General features: G+C 44.8%; 1 protein-coding gene across 2 annotated transcripts in view; it reads right to left on the minus strand.

The window, feature by feature from the left end:
- Positions 1-1,541: 1,541 nt before the first annotated feature.
- The window catches only part of NDUFS1 (NADH:ubiquinone oxidoreductase core subunit S1), a 657,173-nt gene continuing 637,753 nt past the window's right edge, over positions 1,542-20,961 (minus strand). For both annotated transcript variants that reach the window (XM_086955308.1, XM_086955309.1), the window contains exon 19: positions 1,542-1,900. In XM_086955308.1, the coding sequence (XP_086811434.1) occupies positions 1,809-1,900 (92 nt within the window). In that variant the 3' untranslated portion in view covers positions 1,542-1,808. The remainder of the gene's footprint in view (positions 1,901-20,961) is intronic.

The following is a 20,961-nucleotide window of genomic DNA, read 5'->3' on the forward strand; positions in this document are numbered from 1 at the left end:
GGACAGCAGCATTTTGCAGCATCTGTAGCTTGTTCAGGATCCCTTGCTGTGCTTGCAAATACAGACTATTGCAGTAATCAAGGCGTGACAGCACTAATGCTGTCACGACAGTTTTCCTGCTGCTAGTGGAGAGAAAGGGGAGAATTTTCCTGATTGTTTTTATTATCCAGTGAACAGAGGATGAGAGGGCATTGACTTGTGCTTTAAAAGAAAGTTGTCTGTCAATGAGTACCCCCAGATTTTTTACTGTCGTGGCAGGTATGGGAGATTCTCCCATTTCTTGGGGCCACCAATTGGGGGTCCATAAGTTGGTCTCATTGCCAAAGAGAAGAACCTCTGTTTTCGAGGAGTTCAATTTAAGGCAATTCCTAGCCATCCATGAACTTACTGCAATCATACAGTCCTGAAATCTTGCTGCTGTTCCTTCCTCTCGACCCGGGAGCAGAGATACCACAATTTGTGTGTCATCTGCATATGATGTCAATTCAAAGCCAAATGACCGAATCACCAGGGCGAGGGAGGAAATGTATATATTAAAAAGGGTAGGGCTCAGGGAGGAGCCCTGAGGAACCCCTCCTGGGAGTGTAAAAGGAGTGGATTCGAAATCTCCCAGGGCTACCACCTGAACCCTGTCCGAGAGGAAAGATCTCAACAAGCTCAGCGCGACTCCTCGCACTCCGCACCCCTCAAGGCGGTCCACCAAAATACTATGGTGGACCGTATCAAAGGCCGCGGACAAATCAAGAAGCACCAGGACTGCCCGTCCGCCCACGTCCAACACCTTCCTGATTTCTTCTGTGGACTTAATAAGGGCAGTCTCAGTGCTGTGGCCTTCCCTAAATCCGTGTTGCGCCATGTCAAGCCCTTGAGAGGATCTGAGGAAATCACAGAGCTGAGCATTCATGGCCCTCTCAATAAGCTTGGCCGGCAATGGAAGTCTAGCTATGGGCCGGTAACTATTGGGGTCTGAAATGTCCAAAGTTGATTTTTTAAGCAAAGGTGCGATGGAGACTTGCTTCCAACACAATGGATATTCTCCCCCTTTAAACATTGTGTTAAAGACCTCAGTTAGCATAACTGAGATGTGAGTGGCTGCAAGTTGAGCCACAGCAGCTGGACAGGGATCGTGGGGTGAGCCTGATTTAGTTCTTAACAGTAGCTTTGTTATTTCTTCTACTTTTACTGGGCTGAACTCCACGAATTCCGAAGGCTGTGAGTTCTTTTGTATGGATTTGTGGGTTCCTTCACTGAGAGTAAGCTTCACTTGATGTTCTAGGGTGGCAAATATTTGCTCTACCTTTCCCAAGAAGAATTTAGCAGAATCCCTGCGACAGCACAAATATGAGGGAAGTTGAATTCCTGCTGGATATGTTTTATGTGCGATCCTGCAATTATGCATCTTAGGGAAGCTTTCACTGCTCCTATCCCTGCTTTGCAAATGCTGCCAAGCTGAAATGGGAGCAGGTATACTTGTGCCGCACTGCACTACCGTTTTTCATGTAAATAATACCACACATTAAGAGCGTTTGAAACAGTAAACCGACAGTTCAAGACATTTTATTAATAAGATTACAGTTTTGTACACAACCCAAATATGTTTAACTGATTATCAGGTACAGAAAACTTCACAACCTCCAACAGCAGCAGTGGTAGTGGTGTTCCAGGCTTATATAGTAATGCTCTAACTGTGGCCAAGAAAAGATGACCATAAGCAGCACGAGCTCACAAAAATTACATATGTGTGTATCTTTTTTAGAAGTCAGATTGCAGACTTGGGTTTTAAGACATCCTCTCCATTGCGACAAGCTTTAGCAGATGGACGGCTCATCTACAGCCTCGGCGCCCTCTGTTACCGCTTTCACACACTTAGCCATTGTCTGAGAAGCTCTGCTGATGGGATCTGTAAAGAAGAACACATTCAGGTAGTTAACGTTTTAATTCGCTTTGGATCATGCAAGCAATCAGGATTCATCCCCCACCTTCCACTGAAGAAATGCGAAAGCTACTGATATGTGGGCTATTCAAGTTTTTATACATAGAGCAGTACGAAAATAGTACGCTTCATAATTAGGTCTGGCTATAGAGCGCTTTCGCGATCAAGCGTTTAACCATCAATACACAGAGGGGTCACTGAATGCGGAGTCATTCACTGGTTGATTGTGCAGATTACAGTAATTCGTATTACAGATCATTACAGATATGATGTGACGTTTTACTATCAATGGTAGCAGGAGAAGTGCCTGGTACAGTGAATAAGCGAACCACCAGGGATTACTTTGGACACAATCCAGGGTATAATGTTTTAACTGCTTGGGGCTACATCAGAAGGGATCTGAAATGTGGGGATCAGCAACATTCTTTTTCCATAGAACTGGTCCAAGTCGATCTGCTAGGCAACGCCCTAAACACATGAACACCAGCAACCAATTTGTGTACACCAATTAGGTGCATATAGAGTACTTAAGGCAGAGCAAGTAGGGGAGTCTCCTTAGGGCATACTCAGACTTAGTGATGGAAGCAAATGCTTACTCATGGCACATTCAATACCATCATGTTTACCTCATTTTGCGATCTGAGAAGGATACCAGATACTGGACTTGACGCGATGCAGATTGTTTCAGCATTTCTCCAGGCCCTAACGTGACACAGGCCCTTACCTATGTGCTAGAGCCTAATGCATGCAGGCAGTGGTGCAGTTGTTGGTGAGCCATATTTGTGTTTCACTGATACAAATGCAATATGCTGAGATAGGCTTTGCTGTTCAAAGGGTACACACTCCTGGCCTGCCAGGCAGGCGGGCCAGTTACACCTTGTCCTCTCTAGCAGAGTCTAAGCTGCAGGCATAGAAGTTACACGCCGACTCCTGGGGTGTCTAGCAGCAGTACTGGATGTCTACAGAGGAGGGGATAGTCTTGAGGTAGTGATGTGGTTGGGTGATATCCGAGAGCACAGGTTGCTGCCCGTCCATTTGCGCTTTACAGGTATCCAGAGGTAGAATGACTTTTTAACCCCAGGTAGGAGTGAAAGAGATGTTTGCGTGCATTGGGTTATATTGAGGTGATTATGGTGCAGTTGTAATGTCACTACAGTAGTATGTGGGGCAATTGTGACATCAGTGTAATGTTACAGCCACTGATCTCTTCATCAAAGGCTAACGAAAGTCTGACTTTACTTGCAGTGTCCTCCTTTGGCTACAGTTCAGTCGGTTAGAGGTCAGTGAGGCTTGCGGCTCTGGCATTAGACAGCATAATACTTTAATATCATCCATAAAAACACCTGTGAACTTGATATCAATAGAGTAGATACTATTGTGTGAGTGGTACATGTGGGTGGCGAGCACATAGATCAAGAAGGGTATCAGATGTGCTGGGACCCAAAGTAAGGGCTGTAACGTTAACACAGACAGCGCTGCACTCATTTTGAAGGTCAGGATGTTGGACCTCCAAAAATTACAGTCATATCACATACATTTGGCTTTCCGCCACGCCTATTGGGCCTGTGTGGCATCATTAGAGTACTGGCTCTTCGATGGAATTCTACGGGGTCCGAGTGATCGGTGCCTACTATAGGCAGGGATACAAGGGAGTGATTTAGAACATGCCTTTAATATGTTCCCCCCCGCATTGGTCATGGATAATGAAGCAGCTCACCAAAGCGACAATTGGATCCATACAGCAGTCAACCATGTAGCGCCTGAAAGAACTATTTCGGTAAAAAAAGGTCCAGCAAGCGCACCATGGTAAGGACCAGACCATAAACGCATAAAGATCAAATGTAGGAGAAGCGAACGAACGTGGCGATCTGATTACAGTAAGGAGCCCAAAGTGGCTTAAGATTGAGAGTTAGAACAATATAAGGATGCAATTATTGAAGCCAAACGTGTTTACTTTACTGCGAAATTGAGGCTGCCAGCAATTCCTCAAAGGAACTTTTTAAATCTATCCAACTGTTAGCCAAACCGCAGCAGGCTAATCAGTTTAGACCGGACCAAGTCTTCTGTAACAAATTCGCTATTTTCTTTCAAAACAAGGTGCAAATGATCTACAGCGCTCTACTTAACACATCCTGCGTCACGGATGGCTGTAAGAGGCCATCAGTGGAGGAGAAGGTAGCTCACTGCCAGCTAACTAGTTTCAGGTCGCTCTCTCAAGAGTAGGTGAACAATGTTGTTAATGTTAATGTTCTGGGGTATTTGTAAAGCGCACGGCAACTCCTGAGAGTGTACCGACGCTGTCTTGACCCCAAGACAGAGCATATGAGAGACTTAGCAGCAAAACAACTCATCTACTGTTGGAAGAGCCAGGAGATCCCGTTCTTGTCTAAGGGAGAGTGGCAGGTGTTCCATAATTTTGTGGCTGCCACCTGAAAGGAGCGGTCCTCCTTTACGTGAACAACAGAACTTTGGCACGATTGTCAGATGCTGGGTCAATGACTGCAGGGTAATGGACGGTTTGTAGGGCTGAATTTTATTCCTGATGTGAAGGGCCCAATGTTATTTAGGGCCTTAAAAGTCAGCACCAGGTCTTTAAAACTGAATCTTTTTTTCACTGAAAGCCAGTGCATGGACTTTAGGTGAGGGGTCATGTGTGGCCAGGGGCCGACCATAAGCACGGCCCTTGCCACCGCATTTTGAACTACCTGAAGGCGGCTCAATAAGTAGTCCAGAAGGACCAGATACAGCACATTTACGAAGTCCAGCGCCTTGACGTAATCAATGGTTGGACCACAGTTTTCCTATGTGAGATAGGGAGCAGGGGAAGAAAATTCCTCATCATTTTTAAAAACACAAAACAGATGCCAACTACCGATTGGACCTGGGACTTCATGGACATGTCAGAGTCAAGTTTCACCCCTAAGTTTTTTACGGTGGAAACTGGGCTCACTGTTCCTCCTCTTATCCACAAAATCCGGTTCTCCAAACGCACATCTAACTCCCCTTCTAAACCAAGTCTTAGAGTCCGAAATTTATCCTGGTGCCTGAAAAAAAGCATGCATCAGGACAATCCTTAAAAAGCCTTCCCTCGTTCCCACTGAGACTAAAAACTATCGTCCAATTTGAGGGCTGCCTGTAGCAGCCAAAATCCTTGAAAAAGCTGTCAACAAGGAGTTAATTCAATATCTTGACTCCAATAACTTGTTTGACTCGACCCAGCACGTTTTTTTCGGCCATGCCATTCCACAGAGACGGTCCTAATAATGACAACGGAGGAGATACGCAAAGTGATGGACGGGGGGCAGAGCTGTGCTTATCCTCTTAGACCTATCAGCAGCATTTGACACAGTGAACCACACGGTGTTAGTGCAGCGGCTGACGGATGTGGGAATTGAGGACACAGCTCTGGCCCTTCTCTTCTCCTTCCTAGCAGCACGGGAGCATAACATACACTGGGATAGTTTACAATCCAACACCTTCCATCTCCCGTGTGGAGTACCACAGGGTTCAGCCCTGTCTCCGATGCTTTTTAACATGTATGTGACTCTTTTGGCCAGACTCATCAGAAAGCATGGTTTCACTCTGGTCTCGTATGCTGATGACTCTCAGCTCGTAATATCTGTGTCTAAACAACCAGAGATCGTTTCCAGTAGCTTTCATGCCTGTTTGACAGAGATTATGAGCTGGATGAGTCGAAACATCCTTAAAATAAACACAGACAAGACGGAGGTATTGGAGTTCGGCAAGGATCAATCACTGTGGAACCAAACCTGGTGGCTGACAGAGGCAGGAGCATGTCCCTGCCCTACAGCTAAGGTTAAGAACCTAGGAGTGATCTTTGATGATCAGCTCCACTTCTCGGCCCAGGCCAATCGTTTGACCTCCTCTTGCTTTTTCCTACTGAAGAGTTTACGGAAGATCTTCCCTTTCATCCCGCAAGAGCTTCGGAAAACTGTTGTAGGGGCTCTTTTTCTTTCAAAATTAGACTTCTGCAACGCTCTTTTTATGGGCAATGATAAGTCACAGAGGAGGAAATTACAATCACTGCAAAACGCTGCGGCACAATTGTTATTAAATATTCCCAAAGGCCATTCCACCTCGGCGGGCATAAGGTCACTTCATTGGCTCCCTGACCAGCAACAAGTGGAATTTAAGGCCCTCTGTCTGGTGCACAAGGCACTTTATGGAGGCGGTTTGGCGGAGATCCAGAAAGTGTTCTATTGGTACACCCCCACTAGAACTCTTAGATCTACATAACAGCCTTATCCATACTCCTAAAATGCGTAGAGCAAGATGGGGGGGTCTGAGTTTATCACACTGTGCAGCCAAGCTATGGAATCAATTGCCTCCTATCATGAGACTTCAACCTAAATGGCTGATTGTTTGAAAAACGCTGAAGTCCTGGTTGTTTCCTACAAACAAAATTTCCGGTTCTACTGCCCAGTCTCCCTCCGTAAACACCTAGCGCCAAGACGCCGCGGCATTAGAGCGCTTCAAAAATTAATATCCTATCCTATAGGTACACACTGTTGGCTTCAGGAGGGATTCCCGTACTCTATGCAGTAAATTCATGACCCATGAGAAGAAGGGACACTACAGCATTTTCTTGTGTGTCATACATGGATGTGCCCTGCTGCCTTCATGGGTCTATAGGACTGCCAACATTCACCTGGGGAGGGAGCAAAGGACTGGAGCTTCGATGTACCCCACCAAATAGCAGTAAATTGGCCCATGCCAGACCAGTTTGAAACTGTAGAAACTACTCGTATTCCCCATTTTGCACAGCTGGTTTCAATATTTTTGATATGGCACCATCCATCTTTCACTAATGTATCCACCCATCCATTTCAATTTTACTCATTCTATTATTCTCTCATCCACACACACAAACTTGGGAACCCATAAATAACAAGTTTAACTTGCAGAAAGAAAAATGCAGACCTTTCGGCTTTTGCCTATGCTTGTTTAAAGTAGTAAGACAGACTATTAAACTACAAAGGGCTAAAATGTAAAAAGAACCTAGGCTCATTGAAACCAGAATTTACTTGGGAGTGGGTGAAAGGCACCCCAAATTAGAGAAAAGCCAGAGGAAGCTCTTGTGAGACCCCGTATCCTGGCAATATCCCAATGGGAGTGACTTCCCTACATACTGAAGGAGGGATGCTGTGGAGAGTACTCATTTGAGGTCAAAGATTCCCTCAGTTGGTCAACTTCTTACCCTAAGACACAAATAAGCCTCAGGGCTTAAACTCAGGAGGACCAGCGATATGGGTATGGTCAAGTCTACAGTCAAGTCGACCAAGAAAGCAAGCCAACTACTGGATTCTCAGTAGACAGAAGGATCAACTGTTGCCAGAAAGATATCCAAAAAGAAAAAGATACCCCCTACTATTTGAATTTTAGCTCTGGGATAAGGTAAAAGACAAAACAAATCGCAAAATCCCACCCGACCTTTATATCTTCAATGGCACGTCAAAGTGCTCAGTGGATTGACCAGAAAATGTAAATGTATTTGTTTTACCTTAACATATATATATATTTATAAAATGTGTTTTGACATTGAAGAAATAAAAGATCATATGGCTATATAATTTAAAAAATATGGTGGGTTTGTAAACTGTAATAAATTGCAGTAAGCATTCATTTATGTAAACAATTATTACAATATAAAACAATATGTTAAGGGATCATATATATATATGGTGTTAAATTGTTTCTGGTCAGTCAACTGAGTCCTTTGAGTTGCCACTGGTAGCTGTTTCTTTCTGCTGTGGTGTTGGGCAGGAGACCAGAGGAGTGTTTGCAGGCTGGGACTACATCCCCCAGAGTCATTAGTGCTTGGAGAACGAGCTGAAAAGGACGCTGTCGGCCTGGGGCGCCTGTAGCCGTTTCTTTCCGCTGTGGTGTTGGGCAGGAGACCGGAGGAGTGTTTGCAGGCTGGGACTACATCTCCCACAGTCCTAAGTGCTTGGAGAACACGATGAAAAGGACGCGGTTGGCCCGCCGCGCCTGTAGCTGTTTATTTCCGCAGTGGTGTTGGGCAGGAGACTGGAGGAGTGTTTGCAGGCTGGGACTACATCCTCCAGAGTCCTTAGCGTTTGGAGAACGCGCTGAAAAGGATGCTGTAGGCCAGCAGCGCGGGACGCGCCCTGGAGAAGCACGGCCAGGGGCGTGCCCGTCCATGCCCGAAGGAGACTGGGCTGGGCTGGGCAACCCCTCGTGACTTTTGGCCAGCAGGTACTCTTTTTTTAATTTAATAATTTCATCCTGTGATACTTAGATATGCCTATGGGAAGGCGAAAGGCCTTTGTGGAGAAGCCCGGAGGAGGGAGTGTTGCAACTCTCAATGCTTTTTTAGTCCAAGCGTTTAGCGTCCTCTCACACGAGCTAGAACTGACTGAGAGATGCCTGTGGATGGAGCCACTCCTCCTTGCAAACAAATCTTCGATTGAAACCACCAATGAGCCCGCCTCCAGCTCCCCGAAGCTCATTGTATTATCTGTTGATGATATCGCTCCTGGGCAATGGGCCAACCAATCTAATATAAGTTCCCCTACCACCTCTGTTTTAGGGGACATGAGAGATGTGCCCAGTATTAGTGTTGGCAAGTGACTCGCCACCAAAGCTGCGAGGGGTCGTGGTCCTGCTAAATCCAAATAACCAAAAACTGTGAGAGGGAATAAAAAGTGGGTATCCCGAGCCAAGACATCTGCCCCCGATATTCTGATTGCGCCACCCTCATGATTAGGCACCCAGACTCAAGACTTAGCTTTGGACGATGTTTTCTGGACTCAAGTCACTAAAGTAATGACTATTCTCCTGGATCCAATTCTTTTTAAACTGTCTAAGATTGAAGAGAGTTTATTAGGCTTGGAGCTTCTTAATGCTGCACCATCTGTATTGACGGTGCCCCTGACTGACTCACTCGCTGCCAATAATCAGACTGACACTGGCGTTGATGGGGCCAAGTCTGCACCATCTCTTACTTCCCGCCCTTTGGGAAGGGAAGATTCGGCGGCTTTAGTCCAACACCAAACTGTTAACTATCCGATGGTCCAAAGACCAGCATTGAATGTTAGTAGAAATGAGGCTCCTAAACCACAGCGAATGCCTCGAGGGCCTGGGTACCGGAAGAGACTACGCGATTTATTAGCGTGGAACCTAACTCTGAGGCTAGGGCGGAAATGAGTCTTCATCATCGGCTTCACCTTCCTCTGGATGCTTCTCCCTTAGTGCTGTTACTTGCCAATGTTCCGCCTCTGCAGGATAACCAACAGGAATCAACCATCCAGCTAATGGACAAATGCATGCACTGGTTATCAAACCAGTCAATGGACTGGGGCATGGGAAAGATTTATTTAGCCAACAAAATTATTATGGCCAGGAGGGTGAAATGGGTGGGGAACATAGTGAACACATTTGCAGAGATTGTGTAGTCATAAACTTTAACAATCCGTACACAGCTGGGCTACATTTGAGCAACTTTGATCGCCTTAAGACAAGGAAAACCCAGATAATACCATTATCATTAGATTACTTCTATAAACAGGTCCCAACATTAGAGAGCGAATACCGGGGCTGGTCAAGTACAAGTGACCCCATTTTGCGACACTCAGAGCACTTAACTTATAATAGATTTGCCCCTCTCTCTGATTTGGAAGCATGTGATGGACTACCAAATTGCATCCCCATTCGTCCCCCAATAGTAGATCCTAGTGAAACAATTTTACAACAAGCATTTACAATGCAATGGTCTCTGCATTATTAACACCATCGATGCTAGTGTTATTTTCCTCCTGTGCTGATATTTCTTGAATACCATTGTTTCATGACGAGCTCAGCTCGTCATGAGTGTATGGAGGTGTACCTCATGACGAGCTGAGCTCGTCATGAGCGTCGAAGGTGTTAAAGGTAGAGCTATTGGCATTGCTCATAACATTTTTTTTTAAAATCATAAATAAATGGCATTGTCATTTACATTGTCAATAGCTTAATCGTTAAATACATGGCATTGTCATTTACAATGCCAATAGCTTAATAGCTCGCAAATGCATAACCTATTAAACCCCAGTTTATGTTTTCAGGAAGCTGGCAGCTTTGAGCTGCTCTGCAGGTCCCGTTATGATATTTCTTTTGATCATAGTCTAGTACGCTGTCTACTGCACTGGGTTGTCCAGTCTGAAATGCTCTGTCTAGTTTTGTCCCTGAGGAGGCATGTTTGCAGAGTGGAAACACCCAGATAAACTTGGCATGTGTAACATACAGATCTGCCACCCTCCTGTGCGCCAGTTACAGAAGACATGACCCCACTTTTTGAATTAAACACAGGTTAAGTGTATTTTTGCAGTTTCCGAACATGGCAGCCAATGTTCAATCTTCATGCATAGACAAAAAAATCAAGTTTACCATCAAGCACGAGAACCTCTCAGAAAAAGCAAGATTCATTCAATTTACTTGCACTCCATTCTTTCTGGGTCCCGGCAATACCACGCACATCTATTCTGTGGGGTCATCCTGGGAAGCAGCCGACTGGACACAGGACTTCGAGGCACCAATCGCCAATACCAATATATTTATATATATATGTGTGTGTGTGTGTGTGTGTGTGTGTATCTGCACATATAGGCGGGAGGGAGGTGGTCTGTCTCAGACTCTGTCAGTGTATTGAACCCTTCACAAGTTGACCGTTATGAACAGGTTAAGATTTCAAATTATATGGCACAGAACAGTCATAGACGGGACAAGAAACCCCTACCAGCACGTCCCGCCACCAATCTCCACTAAGTCGTGTTTCACACCCAACGCTTCCAAAGGTAGGTGTGAAGTGAAGAACCCAGAGGCCTCCCTCAAGGTCAGGCCCAGAGACGTCTTATGTCTGTGTCAGGCCTTTGAGGTCAGACACCGGCGCCACATGACCTGCAGGAACTTGGCCGGCCTTTAGCAGGTGCAAGTTGTGCCCACGCCCAGGGCTCCGACCTCCAGCTGGGTGCAGGAGCTGCCTGCAGAAGCCTTGCGCCGACCTGGGACACATAGATAATTAAATAGGAGACATGTGGTTTGGCCCGGGACATAATCGGAGCAAAGGGCAGCTTTGTGTAGGAAACCATGGGGCACCCGCTCGGCTGGTGGAGCTCGTTGGGCCTTTCATAAAAGCTGCTGCACTATGCTCACAGCAGCTGGAGGGCAGTGTTGATGGTTTGTGCGTGCTATATTCGTGTGTGTGGCTTACATAGCACCAGACAGACCCGGTCGAGGATAAGGGTGCTTTGAATAGGAAGGCATCATTCAAATTCTGTTTTTCCTCTGTCCGGTCCTCCGAATACCTATTTACCCATCCCCTGATCCCTCCTCCCATGCTTTTTTCTCTCCTTCGTACGTTTTTTCTCCTTTTCCTATCTGTAGCCTCTTCCTGTTTCTGGGTTTCTTTCAGCCCCCACATCTTGTGAACTTTCTCATTACCTAACAGCCGCTGGGACTTTCTCTTTTTTGCTTTTATTCTCTCTCTCTACCTAGTCACTTGACTTTTCCCATTGTTCTGCCTTCCTCTGCACCTGCCCTCTTCCCCCTGCCTTGTTACATCCGCGCCTCGCGCCTTTCTGTCAAGAGAGCAGAGATAAGGAGAACATTGAGAGAAAGAGGGGGCAGTGAGAGGGACGGTGTGAAAGGCATATCTCCTGCTGTCACGAAAGGGTAGACGAGTCTTATTGATAAAGTGGTTTCTGCAGGTGTTCTGTTTCAAGGCACTGTATGCTGCTGCGGTGCTGCCTGCTTGTGCCATGAATCGTCACACATGCTGACAGGGCCCCGCTTAATTTTTGCATTGGAATCTGAACACCGAGCTGCAGCTCCGAGGACTTGCAGAATGCGCCACATCCGCGTGAGATTACAAAGGATGTCGGTAATCCCTCTGCCTGGAAGGGACATTATATCACCGACTAATGTCCTGATAACGCCGAGTGCGGCGTCTCTCCTGCACGTGTTAACTAAAGCGCAGCGTGCACAGCCGGCATGACCCCGCTTCAGCTCTCAGTAAAACCGCGCTGTACTTTAAATGCTCCCCTTCAACCGCGAAGCCTGTTAACCAAAAGCCCTGGGATGCAGAACAAGGCTCAAGAGGCGAAGGCGCCTGCTGCAGGGAGTAACATAGCTCAGCGAGTTAAGCCCCGTGTGTGGCCATCTGATCACAAACTGTAGGACTCGGGTATTTTACTTATTGGACATACTTATTTTTCAATCCTTTTTGATGAAAAGAGTACAATTGGGTTATGTAAGCAGCGGCTACAACCTTAATGTTAAAGGACAGTATATTTTCTTCTAAGGCGCACACATTTCTACCATAAATACACCTGACTGCAACACATAATTTCTTTAAATAACACCGCAATAATATTGTCGCCAGTGGCACCGCAGACAACTGTTGTAAATCATCACAGAGCCTTGACAGGGGCCAGTGAGTGGTTCTCACTTTCAAGGTATGCGTATCCCACCCATCTACTGAAGTTCAAAAGCCCCATAGTGGGACGGCTTCTGGGTAAATTGATGTCGCTGAACCAAGAACGACTTTATCTAATCTAACCGCGCATACTTTCCCCTTCAACACACTCTGTGATCTTGGCCAAGTGACTTGCTCTTCGGTTCTCGCATCTGACAAAACCCGAGAGAGCATGCAAACTATCTGAACAAATGAACATTTGACTTTTTCTGGGAAATAAATGAAGTGTCGAGCTTACTTTTTGCTACCAGGCTCCTGAGGACGTCTGCGTTCTGTACGAGTGGCGTGTGCTTTTTAGCCCTCTTGCCTCCTGGCTGCAACCATTTACTGATGCCTTGTCCTGTAAAGGCGAATTATCTGAAATCGCTCTTGGAATAAGTGAAAATGTGAACTCAGTTGCAGAACACAACAATGGATGCCTTGTCCTGTAAAGGCGAATTATTTGAAATCGCTCTTGGAATAAGTGAAAATGTGAACTCAGTTGCAGAACACAACAATGTAATTGAGTTGAGCAGTTGGATCATGGATTTGTCAAACTTGAACATAAGGTCAGTTTGCGATTGGGTCCTCGACCCTGACCTGGGAATGACCCTTTGCTCGCAAAAGTCACATTTACTGTCTCAACAAGCGCTTTCTATCCCTCAATTGCATTTTATCAGGGACCGAAAGAAACTCCTATCTTAAAGTGGGCCATTTTTTTTTGTTTGCTTTTGAATTTGAGGGCGGGGGCCGGGGAGCGGCAGAGCACGACGGAGGAGAGCTGCAGCAGAGGGAGGGAGGGACGGGGGGGAAGCGAGAGTGCGACGGTCGGAGGATGCAGGTGCCGGAGTGGCCCTGTCTGGACCATTTTGAGCCGGACTTTCCCGGGCGCTGTGTTTGAGAGTTGTGCGCACCTGGCAGGAGGAGTCCAGGGCACACATTGCATGGGACACCTGCTCCTATACCGCATCGCTGGACAGCGCACCTCCGGCGTACCTCTAGTGGGGCACAGCGCCTGACAGATGAGTTGACTGCGAGTTCCCTGACCTGCTGAAAGTCTTCTGGCTTGGACCCAAACCTAGCCTCTCCGTGAAGAAGTGGACCAAATGTGGTCCGATGTGATTTTTAGCACGACGGAGGAGAGCTGCAGCGAGGAGGGAGGTGGGGGAGGGGGGGGGGGGGGAAGAGAGGCGAGAGCGCGACGGAGGAGGGCAGAGGGAAGGGAGGAGGCGAGCGGAGCTGAGCAGCTCCTAGGGAGGCGAGCAGCTCCGAAAACACCACCACGTTTCTCCGAGGCAAGGAGAAAATGCCTTGGAGAAACGCACAGCCATTTTCGGATTCGGGGGCGTGTTTTGCTGTCCTGAGTGACGGGCGACGTCACTGTCTAAAGAACAGCAAAACTTACGCCCCCAAATCCGAAAAAGACGGAGCCTATTCGGAGGGACGGCTCTCTCCTCCAATGGCTGGCCTCCGTTTAGGAAGCCAGCCAATGGAAGAGAGGCAAAAACGGAGGCGGGACTAATAGTCCCACTAAGAAACATTAATTCTCGGACTTCCGGTCTGCCGACCGGATATTACCGAGACCTAAAAAGGGAAAACAAATATGTTATTGCTAGCAACTTGGAATGTGGCGGGAATTACCTCAAAAATAGGTAACGAAGAATGGCATAATTATTGGCAAATGATAGACATTGTTGGTTTCCAAGAGACATGGTCTAAGGAACCAGTTTTTTTCCCGTGCTACCGTACTATTCATACTCCTGCAGTCCCTTCAGTTAACCCTAATCTCCAATACACTAGCAGCACAAGTAAAACAGTTGGGCTTCAGGAATAACTGCTTTCAAATTCTCCAATTAGACTTTTTACCTGTTGGAGAGTGGCTATTAATTACTTTTAATAATAACGAATTCGGAGCAAACATGAAAAGCGTATTAGAGGTTTTGAATGAGGAGCTACTTCTAATTTTTCTGGCTAAGCAGAAGGGGAGGCCTAACCTAATTTGGGTGGGAGATTTTAATACCCACTGTGTAAGTATGATAATGACATCGTGTATGGAATAAACGATCTGGAGGGTAATCCCCTTCTACACTTTGTACATAATACTTACGGAGATACGCTCAATAGGCTGCTTTTTACAAAGAACTCGACTGTAATTAATAGTGGCCAGATAGAGCCAACTTTTAGGAGGAACAATTCTGAATCTATATTTGATTTTATCCTAGTCCCAACCATAATACAGAAGAGTGGATCATGTTAGTAATACCTTCACTCCCTATAGCGACCATGCCCTCTTACTTATTAATGTAAGTGCCCCTCAAAAAGTTAAGAGACCCCATTTGAACATCAATAATATCACTCTTGTAAGGAAAAACGGATATCAAATGAGGTGGGCCCAGGTCATGAAAAAGAACTTAAATGTGGATATAATATCCCAAGTGAAAGCGATATCCTACGCTGTTTGACAGAAGGTGGCCCCCCTTCTCTTTTATTTCTCTATTTCACAACCCTTATAGCAAACTTAAAAATTGCACTTACTCTGCATAAACCAGCAACTGATGTATCATCGGGCCGCTTGTTCAACTCAGCAGCAAAGAGAGCACTTGATAGTGCATTAAAATCCCAGCCAAGAGCAACAGTACTGATAAGAACCCTCCAGAAAGATTACAAGCAGGCAAGGAATACCTGTAAAAAGGAGCTAAAGGAAAAGGCGTGGGATGATCTCGAACATGCAGCTAGCTCCAAGAGTAGTAAGGAGTTTTGGAAGGTCATAAATGCCCAGTATTTTAAAAATGTGATTGACCCGTCTCTAGATACACATGAAGAGGATGAACTATGGGTAGGACATTATGAAAGTATTTTTTCACGTCAACCTAATGAGCCCCCTTATATAGATTCTTCGCTGTCTACCCAAGGTACCCTGACTTTTACTATTAGAGAAGTGAGGGAAGCATTAGAAATGTACGCTCAAGGGAAGGTCACAGGGCCAGATGGGGTCCCAATAGATCTTTTCCAGGACAACTATGACCTGTGGGTGCCCCTTCTAACAAATGTTTTTAATAGCATAGTGGTAGAGCGCCCCCCACCATCATGGAACCATAGTGTAATAGTTCCTATTTTTAAAAAGGGAGATAGGGGTAGCCCTAAAAACTATAGATCAATTTCCCTTTTGGATTCAACTGCCAAACTTATGGGTCAGTTGTTGCTAGTTAAGATTGGAGGAGTAGGCCCAGGAACACAATATTTTAATGTTGGCACAATATGGTTTTCAAAAGGGCAAGGGGACAGTGGACCAAGGCTTGAATCTTTCTCTATGTATAGATAAATATACAAAGGTGAAAAATGGGAAAATCTATATGCCATTCATGGACCTCTCAGCCTCGTTTGACTGTGTGTCCCATTCAAAATTGTGGTCCATGATGGAAGGAATGGGAATTGATCCCCTGATCATTCGCTTTATTAGTCAGCTGTATTCCAATGCCTCTGCTACTGTGAGATATGGCAGAAATGGGGAATGTACATGCTAATTCAAAATAGAAAAGGGCGTCAGACAGGGTTGCGTCCTCGCCCGTTTAGTTTTTCCATCTACACTAACGGGGTAGAGGCGGCCCTGTCTGAACAGTCTCTAGAGGTTTCCAAATTCGAAAACAACTCACTCCCCATACTGGCATATGCCGATGACATGGTTTTGATCGCAAGAACTGGGGTAGCCCTTCACAAATTGCTATCTTCCTATGCCTCATTTATGGCTTTACTTGACCTCGGAGTGAATGAGTCAAAATCGTTCATCATTATAGCAGGAGCTCCGAGAGGCACAAAGGCTCCATATTTCCATCTGGCCACTAAGAAAATCGAGGTGGTTGACTCTTTTCTTTATCTGGGGATTTTGTTTGATAGTAAACAGTCATGGAATAACTTGGTTGCAACCGGAGCCCTGGGCATAAAGTTATAAAAGGCTTTGCTAAAAAATTAGGAGCCAGCCCACTGGAAATGATTAAGACCATATATCAAGCGAAGCTAACGGCATCTGACACCTACTGGGAATGAGTTTGGGGAATGGCCAAAATAGATCAGCTTCAGAAAGCAGAAGGTTTTTTAAGCCCAAAGTCTCGTTATCTCCCTCTACTTCTAATTATATTTTACATCTTGAACTAGGCCTCCCTTACCTGATTGGATCAGGTTAGCACCCATCCTTTTGTGGATTTCAATCTGGCGTAGGGATACCGTTGATTTGACACAACGCATAATCAAGGACTGTCTGAGGCTAGAGGGTTACAGCAGAATTGGCTGACTTAGTTATGTTCGGGCTGAACTAAAAGCAATTGGGTAGGGAGAATTATTTAGGAACCTCTCATTATGTACCAAGGTATCCAAACGAGAAATAATTGATCTATTTATACAAAAGGCCTCTGCGGAACGATGGAAAAAGAACAGGTGTTCACAGTCGCTTATACTCTATAATGGACTCCCACCCAGACCGGGGGAAGGCTATTTTTATCTTAACTATGTCACAGTGGCTCAGCATAGGTTTATCCTGTTGCGATTCCGCTTGAACCTAATTCCACTAATGCTGGGGTTTCCAGAAAAAAGGTTCAAGCTTTCAGAATTAGGCTTGTGCCCGTGTGACAATCACTCCCCCCGTCTAATTTACACTTGTGTTCTTTTGCCCATTTTATTGTATCGAAAGGGAAAAGTTCCTTCTACCAATTTTAAGGTGTCAAAAGTTGTCTCAATGTAAAGTTGCACTGTATTTTCCAAACGCCTAGCCTAACCCTTATATTTGTTTTGTGGTAGCATCCTTTTTATGGGCTTGCTGGAGAAATAGAAGGGTAAGAAGTTTGCCATAACGAATTTCTAAGGATGGATCAATTATGGTTTTAATCTGATTTTAATTGTTTAAAAAAAAAAAAACATTTTAAATGTTTTGGAATTCATGTAAATGGTTTTATCATAAAATCTGGTATGAGATTTTACTTTTATGATCTGTTTATTAATGGATTGAATAAAGATTTAAATGGAAATGGAGTTGCCACTGAAGATATATAGGTCGAGTGGGATTTTGTGCTTTGTTTTGCTAGAAAGGCATCCTCCTGAGAAATGTCCATCTGAACAGTCCTGGACTCAGACTTACTAGGCCCTGGATCGTTTTCTGCCTATCCACACCGAGTTTGGAGTATGTTTTAAGCAAGAAGACCTGAGGACTCATTGTGCTTTTCCTGCCCAATGTTGGGGTCTGGTGGACCTTCAAAGGCGCAGTGCAGGCAGACGAATCAGTGCACCAACACAGCCTCCCAGGAAATCACTGCTGCTGGGCCAGCGAACGGATCAGAAGAACACTTTGGGTAACACCATATGAAGTGACATCTCCAGCGTACGACCGTGCAGCTCTGCTGTAGGACCTGGTCTTGGTGCCTGACGGCAGGACCGTGGTGTGAGTTCTGGTAAAGGCTGCACTCACAGAGCTTCGAAAAATGCCCCTGCTTAAGACAAAGTGTTTGCTACTGATGGGAACACACCAGTGTTAGGCCTAATCGGCTCCAGAAAGGAGGGACCAGAGTCGTAGCTCAATGCAGAGAATTTTGGAATGTGTGATGAACAATGACAAACCTCTGCCTGTTTCTTTAGGCAGTTCTTGAGGACCGCAATAGCGATACACAAAGCACAAGGGCACGAGGTAGGACTGTGTCAGAGTAACATGGACTACAACATTAACTTTCTCTACACCACATGCCTATGGCACGAACACAAGCCCTGGAAGCAAAGTACTTAACAGGAGCTGAGACCCCAACAAAAAACAACAAACAAAGAGTGGATAACCCTGCAGTAAGAGTATGAGCTAGGTAAAGGCCTGGTGAAACTTCAAAGAGCACAGAAAGTCTGTGCTATGCCCAGCTTCAAAATAAACTACCCCATGATGTGTAAAGATGCTCCGGTTCCTGGCCTTGATGACAGAAATCAAGAAAGAGTAACAGGCACAGAAGCATCAGGTTAACCCTTTTATATTATTACTATTACTATCATTATTAATACTAGTTCCCGCTCTATCCACAGGTTCACTCGACTGCATCACCCTATCCTCTCGCCTTAGTTGTCACTGCCCAGGCAGGATACAACTTGGAATACACTTTCATCATCTAGCGAAGAGGTTGGCAAAGGTGTTAAAGGAAACACCCCAGTGAACTGGTACATATTATCCAGGTTTTACAATATTGCTCCTTTCTTCCCCCTTTCCTAAAGCCATACAGATATTTCACTCTGCAACTTGACATCTATCACCCACTTTTACTGAGAACACACCTTTTAGAAGGTGGTTCTGACACTAAGGGCCACCCGTAGTTTTCACTTTTTGAGCACCGAATTGTTGAGCGTTTACTGTGGGGGAGCCTTATAATCTGGGACTCACCCACAGTAAACTCATAATGAAGGAGACTGCATGGACATTTTACTGGTGTATCCCTGGCGTGACTAGGCACTGCGCAGCAGCTGGAGTATGGGGCACCGCGCTGGTTACATGCAGACACGTGCAATGAGTGGAACCTCTATACGGACCTATATTTCTTTACATCTGAGCATTAAAGTCTCTACAAGGTTACAATTACGATGCTGCATAAGAACAAGAGATAATTCATTAAGACATGGAATGTATATTTGATTTCTTTCATTTATTTTATATCTTTTGCATAACAAATTATTTTTTTCTTCATTTTCTAGTGATCATTTTATCAAAGTTACAAAACAGTGACATGGTAACATATGTATATATAATTAAAAAATGCATGGTTGGATCATGTCTAAACACAAACCCCTAAGCAATACACATAAAATAACTTTCACTCATACCTTCATTCATACAAATTCAAACTTTCATACCCATTATTCTAACACTACTGACAATAACACAAAACAGTGAAAAAAAGTGAACAACATGTATCGTGTCCTCCGATAGACTCCTCAGAATATGGCTAGACCCCGTTATCTTATTTCTTCCTTTTTGTTTTGAGGGTTAGCAGTTTTTAGTGCTCCTTTCCTTTCCTTCTCCAGATTTTGATTTCTGATTTAAACTGAGGGTGTCTGATGCGTACGGCCTACGTACGTTTCGGTGATGTGCTTAGTTTGCTTCACCTTCTTCAGGGCCAACATGTAAATGGACAACAGACAGGTGCATACATACAGTTAAAACCAAGGGGTTTTCATTATCTGTGTCTGCGTTGACACTATTAGGACCCTTTTAGGAAAATAGATTTTAATAGAAAATAGATTTTATGGACAGTCGTGTCTCTGTGAGGGTAGCTTCCCAAGAGTTTTGGATCCTCCAGATGTATCTGCGGTTAGGATTAAAGGCTATAATGTGAGTTATCTGGGCCTATATTATCGGTCATTATTTCTTTGGGACCTATATGCAGAGAAATCTACTCGCATCCATGGGCGCCTCCGGCCGATGTCACTGCCACTCACTCATAACTTTTAACTGTATGTATGCACCTGTCTGTTGTCCATTTACATGTTGGCCCTGAAGAAGGTGAAGCAAACTAAGCACATCACCGAAACGTACGTAGGCCGTACGCATCAGACACCCTCAGTTTAAATCAGAAATCAAAATCTGGAGAAGGAAAGGAAAGGAGCACTAAAAACTGCTAACCCTCAAAACAAAAAGGAAGAAATAAGATAACGGGGTCTAGCCATATTCTGAGGAGTCTATCGGAGGACACGATACATGTTGTTCACTTTTTTTCACTGTTTTGTGTTATTGTCAGTAGTGTTAGAATAATGGGTATGAAAGTTTGAATTTGTATGAATGAAGGTATGAGTGAAAGTTATTTGATGTGTATTGCTTAGGGGTTTGTGTTTAGACATGATCCAACCATGCATTTTTTATTATATATACATATGTTACCATGTCACTGTTTTGTAACTTTGATAAAATGATCACTAGAAAATGAAGAAAAAAATAATTTGTTATGCAAAAGATATAAAATAAATGAAAGAAATCAAATATACATTCCATGTCTTAATGAATTATCTCTTGTTCTTATGCAGCATCGTAATTGTAACCTTGTAGAGACTTTAATGCTCAGATGTAAAGAAATACAGGTCCGTATAGAGGTTCCCCTCATTGTTTGTTATAGACTGTCACTCCCTCCTCTAGACCTTAAAGTATCACAGGGAGTCCCCATTCACCTATGTTACATGCAGACACGTCTACACGCGTGTGCACACGTGGGGGGGCTGCGCAGGGGAGATTCCTAGTGTGCGCAGTCCAGGAGCAGCTACAGAGTGAATGGTGTGGCAGGACTTATGCAGAATTTGGTGGTGACATGGAATAGGCTTTATACAATGGAAGGAAACATGCCAGGGAAAGTCAGTGTGTTTTACTGTGTTTTTCACTTCATTATTCCCTTATAAGGAGGTGGAAGCCATGGGCTAGGGTCACTTCCATAAGGCCTACAGATTCCAGACACGCACTAAAGTCCCATATAGCGGATGTGAAAAGAAATATTCTGCAGAGTCTTAAGTCCTATTTGTACTGCTTTTGGGTCTTACAGAATTGTCATATTGTTCT

The sequence above is a fragment of the Lissotriton vulgaris genome, chromosome 2_1 (assembly GCF_964263255.1).
Source record: "Lissotriton vulgaris chromosome 2_1, aLisVul1.2, whole genome shotgun sequence".
NCBI classification, from domain to species: Eukaryota; Metazoa; Chordata; class Amphibia; order Caudata; family Salamandridae; genus Lissotriton; species Lissotriton vulgaris.